Here is a 9364-nt window from a genome sequence, read left to right on the forward strand (position 1 = left end):
GAAAGAGATAAATGTCTTGATTGTAAATGTGGTTTAGCCTTCAGAATGTCAAACTCTAAACTGTACTTGCGAATATCCCAAGCCTAGTAACCTGGTAACACCTCACTTCGCTAAGGAGGCTGACGAGATGACCTCTACCAACAAGGACTTGGAAATCCTTGTCAACTGAGACTTGAATAAATAACCAATCGGCTTTGAAGCAGTGCTATCTATCCAAACTGAAGGTGCTCCTCGGTCGGTTGATTCTACGACTCTATTGTTGTCTATCCAAATTGAAGATGTCACTGGTTGCCTTCACAGTGCTGTTTATCCAAACTGAATATGTGTTGGCGGGAAGAAAGGGGGAGAGGAAAAAAATCTTAGGGTTGTTGAGAAGCTTTGCACAGGGCCAGTTGTGTGTTGATTTGGAGGGCCTTGAATGATACACTCCCTTCTCTATTTATAGCAGCGAACCCCCTCACGGCCGAACTAGAAATGTACTCAGATTAGAACTCCTCAACCCAATTTTGAGCCCATCCACATCCACGTCCACGTCCCGATCAACAATTAAAGTGCATAGTTTATGCCTATTAGTGTTTCATCAAACAATGATTTTATTCGGACACATAAAACTAATACATTTTTTTTTATAATTATATAAAATCTATCTATGTTAGAGAGCGTCAGCCATTATTTTTCCCGGAAACTCCACATAATGGAACGTATCTTTACCAAAAAGAGAGATGATTTTATTTTGGTGAGAACAATCAAGCAAGGTAAAGGAATGCATCTTTTATGGAAAGAGATGCTGGAATTGCATCTCCACCGGAGAAAGAAATTGTGATCAGCATATCAAATATGATACATCCTTGCAAAATTTTCATGTGTATTGAAACTTGACATACGAGAAGACAACTGAAATACCTTGACATACGGCGACCAGGATTAAAACTTGAATGTAGAGGAGGGCATGCTGTCATGGCAAACTGACATGACCGAACCCACATTTGCAACGTCAGAACGGTTAGCCCAACCAGTTGCATGAGCAGCTAAGCTAACCGCTTCGCTTCACTAAAATTCTTTCATTTGACTTTGTATTATCCTCTGCGCTGGCTTCGTTTGTTCTAATTGTTAGTAGGAAGACCAGCTAGGTTAAGTTCCTCGATCGATTCGACTGATTCGAAAACATCGATTCGATTCCAACTGCATCACATTGTATGACATCAATTGAGATTTTTGGGTTAGTCTTTCATCCCCTCTTTCTACTTTTGACCATGGCCCGATCTCTACTCCCTCACCTCCTTCTCCATCAACTGCAAAATATAAAAGCAAAACCTTGATTTACGCAGTGCGAATCTATTTGGGAACAAAACAGAGAACTTCAATTTCGACCCTCGCGCCATCTCGACACCATGGATCGCTTCTTGTCCTCGTCACATGGCCCGCCCTCTACCTCTCACAAATCCCCGTCGTTCTGTAGAAGACGCTGCAACTTTTATTTTTACTTTGGGTAATAGACATCGTTTTGGCTTTAAATAAGTATCAGAATTCTTGTTTATTCTTGGAGTAATAGACTGCGTGGTTTTGGCTCTTACACGGCCTTGATCTTCACGATGGGAAATTTTTTTGAAGGGCTAAGAATAGAAGATGGGCACAGGAGAAGAGAGATTCGAGTCCCTATCCAAGACCAAACACATATACCCAGAAGTGAAAAAATGCTGCCTATAAAGTGGCTGAACAAGAAAACATGACGATCAGAAAGGTACGTTATTGGAGAGATTTAAGGAAGACCATTGTCATATGCTCAACATGGTCGGGCTAGGATACAAAACATCAGCCCTAGGTTACAAGGCAATGTAGCAAGGTAGCCTTGACTACAGGTGGTGCAAATGGAATCAGCCGGTGGGTTGCAACTAGGAAAGCAAAAAGAAGCATCGTCCAGCAACCAAGGGCATCGTCCTAACAAGAAGCCCTGCCTATGTGCACAACAGTATACCAACACGTTTCTACATTTTACACTAGGAAAGGCAAAACAAGGTGATGCTATCGGAAGCAGAGACATGAGTGGTGAGTGCAAGTGAGCGAGTGAGCAGAAGTAATCATCTTGTGAATTAAACCGCACAAATCACTACAGTCTACATGCTAATCAGAAGAGAAGGCATTTTAAGGGATGCTAGTCAAACGAAATCCTAGCAACTTGCATTCCGAATGTCGCACGAAAGCCAAACAATAAACATCCAAATTGGCATCACACAGGTTCCAAATTCTTAACAGACCAGATGCAACGCCATAGCATTGTTACACGGATCAAACAAATCATCCCCAACAACTAAAATGGCTCCGGAATTCACAAACCAAACTATAATTCAAAACCAAAACTGATAGTAACTCAAGAGAACACAAACATTGTAAGCAGCAAGAATACTACTGCAATACTATCAGTTCATACCAACAATCTTCACCAAAACGATTAATTAACCAGAAGAAGTAATGCGCATCGCTTTCGATTCTAAATCCAAACTTAAACAAAATCACATAATAAAACATTGCATCCGCATTCGTTCCATAGAAAACCCGAAAAGCATAGAAAATTAGCAATAGTTTCCTTCCTACTTCAAATGTACTATAACATTAAAAATCTTCCAGAAAATTAAGGGAACGATAACTTGGGATTTTAAACAAAACCCATCATTCTCTAAACCCTGATTAGTACCTCCTGGGACCGCCACGCCCGAACCCGCCGAGATTCTGAGTCTGAGCTTCCGGGTCGACCCGCTTGACCCCAGGCATGTCAGCCATGCCGAGAGAGGAGAGCATGTCGAGAGTTTCCTTGTCCACGGAGATCTCGTCGGTCTTGATGGCGGACTCTTCGGGGACGAAGTCCATACGGCGCTCGCGCTCCTCCTCCTGCAGCTTTAGGGAGATACCGCGAACCGGGCCCTTCTGGATCCGCTTCATGAGGTGGGTAGAGAATCCGGCGATCTTGTTGCGGAGGCGCTTGGAGGGGATGATGGCGACTTCTTCCAGGATCTTCTTGTTGGTGTGGAAGTCCAGGGTCATGCGCGAGTAGTATCGCTCGATAACCTGGCGAGATGACTTCTTCACCGTCTTTGTGCGAACGCGGCCCATGCTGGCGGATTTGCGCGGTGGGGTTGGGAGGAGACGGCGGCTGGTGAGTGTGTGTGTGAGGCGAGGAGAGGGTAAGAGATATAGGAGGCTAGGGTTTTGGATATATATTGGAAAATCAATGAAATGGTGTTGGTTGGTTTATATGGGCTCTGGGCCTTGTTCAGATTTTTTTGGGCCAATGTATTGTGAAATTGCGCCTCGTATTTTATGAGTTTTTTTTTTAACTAGTTTTAGAATTACCAAAAACGTTTTTAATTACGATTTGCAAAATTTTTTAAAAGTTCTTATAGATTGGAAGATCTCACTGAGAACATATCTTAACGGCTCTTATGCTTGCAAATCCTGTACCAAGAAAATTCCAAATCATTGGCCATATGTCACTAGACTCGCTACAATTTTCAATTCACAGAAGGTAGGCCTACCTTTCACTTGATAGAGACTTATTAGGGATTGTGCGCACGCATATAATACCATTTAAGTTAGGCCCTTTTCCAGAAATCACACGCTACTCGACTCCACTGTGTACGCCATGGAAGTCTTGCTGTTAGTGACATTTACACAGTGGACTCGTGAGACTTCAAGACGCCACCCATAATTTCAACAAGATGATATTATCTCTTTATGGATTATTTGTCACATCATATTTTTAGCATATTATTTTATAATGTTGGCATGAAAATTATGCCAAAAATATGAGGTGTCGGAAAGTTCATAAAAAATCTCATTCCTTATCATTTCTCACGTGATCACGTTATAAAATATTATATCAAAACTATGAAATGATGGAGAATCCATAAAGAGTCATACTTTAAAAAAGTCTTCTTAGCCTTTTTCTTTTCTAATTTTTTTAATACATCGATATTTTTACTATAAAGAGATGAGAAGTTCGACTATAATAGTTATTGTACTACTTGCTAAGTATTTATATCAATCATAGTTTCAATAAAGTGGCCCACAGTTTTAACAAGGTGACACCGCCCATGGCGATAAAGTACTTTATCACTTTATGTTAAATGTTTCAAGTCCCCCTTCTTAATATAGGGAGTAGAATTAATAAGTAGTCACTAATTGGATCGAAACAAAATAAGTGGTCAATAAAATTTTCAAATACACTAATGCACCTAGACAAAACAAATATTACTAGTGCCATTACATGTACAACTAGCAGGTATTTTCTTACTTTTTTACATTTTTTTAAGAAAAAAGGGGACTAACTAATTGTTTCGTTACGGTAAGCTATCATTATGTGATTTACCAACGTCAGGGTTCGAACCCAGAACGTGCTTTGTAGAATACGAGTCTGAAATTCATCACAACCTCTAGGTTAGACTACATTGTAGTTTCGGTCTGTCACTAAGTGAGTTTAAACCTTGCATTGCAATTTTTATTTTGTTATAGTCAATTTAATCACATATAAAGAAAGTGTTCGGTTGTTAAGTTAATCATTATGACCAAGGTCTAAAATATCGACATTATCCCGATATTTCCATCGAAATTTCCGTGTTTTTGGACTATCGATATTTCCGATATCATCGATATTTTAGACCTTGATAGGAACTCTATGTGGTACTAAGTCACTCATTTATCTTGTCATGCAATGTATAAAGTGTAAAATATTGTACTAATTCATTATATATAAATGATTATGGTGTGTTTAAACTTTTTTCATTAATTATTACATATTTTCTACACTCACAATGTTTGCCAGCTCGCTATATAATCAACTTAAATCAGTTAAATTCATCTTGCAATGCATTTCCTTCCAATTTTTGTGATAAACTGACTAAATAAACATCCTGCAAAGTTTCAATAAAAATTTCCAAGTTTTTCTTACAATTTTCGTGGTTTTTATTCAATTTTTATCGATATCGATAATATCCTGATATTTTCATCGAAATTTTCGTGTTTTTGGACTACCGATATTTCAGATATTATCGATATTTAAGACCTTGATTATGACACAGAATTTAGATCTCGAATTTGGATGTGGCCCAAAACTCAATATTTAAATCCTGAACCACAAACTCCACCCCAACCCAAAACAAAAACCATTACAAAACCTTAAACTCAAATCACCCCTAAACTCCTAATACTCATTCTAAAACCCTAAACCACTATTTCACATATTAAATCAAGGAGAAATTAGGTTCACATTCTTCTTTTTGCTACTCCATTAATAACATCATTAATTATTTGAATAATAAAATATTTTTATTTTTAAATATATTCCTTTAGTGTTAAAAATGTTAAAATTAGTATATATATATTTATGGTTAAATTTTTTATCATATATTTTTATTTTTAGTTTGTACCTATTTTTAATTGTACCAATTTTCTTTTCATTTTTAATTTGTACCCATATATTAGCTTCTTTTTGTGCCCATATTTTTAAAAGTTTTATTTGTGTTTGTACTCATGTGTATACCGTCACATAACATTGTATATTTAATCAATAATAGAAAAATTACATATGGTATATTTATGTTTTATGCCTAAACTTTGTATCATATATTTATATTTTTAGTTTGTACCCACTTTTAATTTGTAACATTTTTTTTTTTAATTTGTAGTATTTTCTTTTTAGTTTTATTTTGTACCCATGTATTAATTTCTTTTAGCGCCTATATTTTTTAAAAATTCATTTGTACTCATAATTTTTTAATCTTTTATCAGTACCCTAATTTATTTATAATGTACCCATTCTTCTTTATTAATGTACCACTTTGTTATATGTGAAATGTACCAATTTTTTTTAACACTACGGATACATTCTTTTGCCATTTATTATTTCTTATTTTTACATAGTTTTTATCCATTAATTCAATTAAAATGTTTGAATTTTTTTATTGTAACCGTTTCTAATAGTATTATAATGAGGGATTTTAAATTTATAGGATTATAAATCTCATAAAATATCAAACAATTAATGTCAAAACTATAAAACTATAAATATTAATTGTAATATAATCAGGTGTACAAAGTGAAGGGACTTTGATCAAACTTTGAATACCATTAAGGTTATAGTAAAAAAATGTTAAGGATTAGGGACTGCATCCAAAGTCCAAGTCTTAAGTCATATGCTTCTACAAATATTTGTTCATTGGCTTCATTACCAACTTACCATCAAGGAAAACAAACAGAATTTTATGGTGACCAGAATCTTCAAGGACAAGCTGTTTTTTTGTCCATACGTTCTAGGTTGTTCATAAAATCAAGGCTACTAGAGTTGGCCTCCTTAAGTGGCAGAAGGTGGTATTTCAAGGTAGAAGGGAGGAGATAAATGACATCCGCTCGAAGCTCGGCTTCATCCTCGCTCAACCTTTATCGAAGGCGTCCTTATTAGAAAGGTTGCATTGAATAGAGCGTCTAGATGCTCTTCTAGAACAAAAAGAGAAGACCTATTGGCACCAAAGGTATCGGTCTCTTTGGCTGCATCAAAGGGACAGGAACACCCATTTTTTCATCAACGGGCCAAAAACCGTAAGGCAAACAAATTTATCAAAGGGTTGCTAGATAGGAACGGTTCCTGGCAATCCAATGACAGAGGTATTAAGACCTCGGTCCTGAGCTATTTCAAGGACTTTTTCACGGCTAGTCCTTTGGGGGATCGAGAAGAAGTCCTCTAGACCATCAATCGTCGAGTGACTCTTAACATGAATATCAGTTTGGACCTTCCAGTATAGGCTGAAGAGGTTCGGGTGGCCATTTTCAGCATGCACCCTCCACGGCGCTGGGGCCCGATGGAATGTCCCTCTTCTTCTATCAACCTTTCTAGCCCATTGTTGGTTCGGATGTGATGACCGCCATCCAATGTCTTTTCCAGTCAAGAAGAATTCTCAAGCAGATAAATTTCACCCATATCTGCCTTATTCCCAAAGTGAAAGACCCCAAGGATATGTCCCAATTCAGGCCTATTAGTTTCTACAACGTGGTCTTTAAAATTGCCTCAAAGGTAATGGTGAATCGGCTAAAATAGATCCTCAACCATATCATTTCTCCTGCCCAGAGCGCGTTCGTCTGGGGTAGATTGATAGCAGATAACTCCATGCTGGCTTCAGAGATTTCTTATTCGCTCATTAAGCATCCCCGGGGTAAAAAAGGCTTACAATAGAATTGAATAGGGGTATCTACGGTGCATCTTATCTTGCATGGGGTTTTCCCTAAAATGGACTAACCTGGTCATGGGACTAGTGTGCTCGGTCTCGTACTCCTTCGTAGTGAATGGGCGTCATATAGGTTACCTCCACCCCTCTCGTGGGATCCGTCAAGGGGACCCTATCTCTCCCTACCTGTTTTTGCTGTGTGCGAAATGGTTATCAGGCCTTATCACCTAAAAGAAAGTCAAGGGTAACATCCAGGGGATCACAATCAGTTCTGGAGGCCCTATTGTGAACCATTTACTTTTCGCAGATGATAGTCTGTTATTTTGTTAGCTAATGAATCGAAATGCCACTAGATGCCTGAGATCCTCTCGTCCTACGAAAGTGCCTCGGGTCAAAAAGTCAACCTCCAGAAAAGTGAGGTATGCTTTAGCCGCAATATCAAAAAACCTATCCGAGGCAAGCTGGCTGCCTTACTGGGCGTTCAATTGGTCGACCGGCATTTAAAGTACCTGGGCATGCCAACTTATTTGGGAAGAAACAGGAGCCAATGCTTTGCATACATCAAGGAATGGTTGTGGAAAAGACTTCAAGGCTGGAAGGGAAAGATTCTTAGTGTTGCCGGTAAATAACTTCTCATCAAGTCTGTTGCCCTAGCCATTCCCCTTTACACTATGAATTGCTATCTCCTGCCAAAGTACTACTGTGATGCCTTAAATAGGCTGATTGCTTCCTTCTGGTGGGATGACATTGAAGGAAAGAAACGAACTTACTGGCTTTCATGGGAAAAACTCTACATCCAGAAATCCAAAGAAGGCCTGGACCTACATAACTTGTATGTTTTCAACCTCAACCTCCTAGCGAAATAAGGGTGGAGAATCATCATGAATCCTACCTCTATGGTTTCGAGGGTTCTCAAGGCAAAGTACTTCCCCAACGGATCCTTCCTCGAGGCCATGGTGTCGCCTGATGCTTCATACTCCCAGAAAAGTATTTGTGCAGTCACTATTACAATATTAGCTTTAGGTGGTGGATGATGGTGGCGGATATTAGAAAATTCATGTCGGATAAATTATATTCGACACATCATTTAATTAGTGGCGGATATTAGAAAAATCCTGTCGGTTATATCCGACATAAATTCCTAACGGATATTTAGTGGCGGATATCAAAAAAATCCTGTCGGCTATAACCGACAGTATTTTTGAATTTAAAAAAAAATATTTTTGACAGATTCTGGTGGTTTTTAAGTTAATGGTGATGGTTATAACCGACAGAAATGAAAATTTTATTATTTTAAAATGTTATATTGATTAAAAATAAATAAATAAACACATTTTAAAATTATTTTTTTTCACCCATGACCCTAAAGTCTAATGAACCCAATTCCCACGAGCCATAAATTTTCTGTGAGAATAATAACAACAGACTACAATTTGAAGATCTATCATTTTTGTAATAAGGATTATGCTCCCTCACAAGCAAGCAACAAGATACAAAGAAATTCAAACAATTTGTTTCAATGCGTCACAAAGCACATTGTTTGGCACATAAACACACATGAACATCTAGTGCACTCTATCATGTCTAATTTTATTATTTTAAAATGTAATATTGATTATAAATAAATAAACACATGTTTTAAATATTTTTTTTTCACTCATGGCCCTGTCGGATATAAATAACACGAACAAAGCAAAATTTTGGACGGCCGCCAAAATAATCTCTGAATGTTTTTTTTTTTTTTTTTTTTGCGATTTTTTACACATGCTATCTCGGAGTATATACAAACATATTTGACAGTTGGATCATTGAAACTAGTTTCGTAGAATGCATATCCTATCAAATTGATAGATTTAACAAACACTTAAGAGTTAATGTTATACTTCCATTAAGTATAAAATACGATTTATCCACTAGTGTAATTATTTTAAATTGAAGATTGAATTCATTCATTGCATTCTTATAGTATCGAGGAGTGTAGCTGCAAAAAATCATCAAAATTGAAGCTAAAATAACCGTTAAATTGTGATTTTTTGTTTATAACCGTTGAAAACTTTTGTTTTGTTACCTAATCTCTGATTGTTTGTTTTTTGTGATTTTTTATGTATGTGATCTCGAAGTATGTAAAAACAAATTTGACGATTAGATCATTG

General features: G+C 37.2%; 1 protein-coding gene across 1 annotated transcript; it reads right to left on the bottom strand.

Moving 5' to 3' along the window:
* Positions 1 to 2436: 2436 nt before the first annotated feature.
* Positions 2437 to 3257, bottom strand: LOC126632953 (40S ribosomal protein S17-2-like). Its single transcript, XM_050303487.1, has one exon. It carries the CDS (start codon positions 3106 to 3108, stop codon positions 2686 to 2688), a length of 423 nt encoding a protein of 140 aa, XP_050159444.1. The 5' UTR covers positions 3109 to 3257; the 3' UTR covers positions 2437 to 2685.
* Positions 3258 to 9364: the final 6107 nt, after the last annotated feature.

This window comes from Malus sylvestris, chromosome 8 (genome assembly GCF_916048215.2).
Source record: "Malus sylvestris chromosome 8, drMalSylv7.2, whole genome shotgun sequence".
NCBI lineage: Eukaryota > Viridiplantae > Streptophyta > Magnoliopsida > Rosales > Rosaceae > Malus > Malus sylvestris.

Coding starts and splice junctions, on each gene's coding strand:
- LOC126632953 (XM_050303487.1), bottom strand. CDS start 3,108: ATGGGCCGCGTTCGCACAAAGACGGTGAAGAAGTCATCTCGCCAGGTT.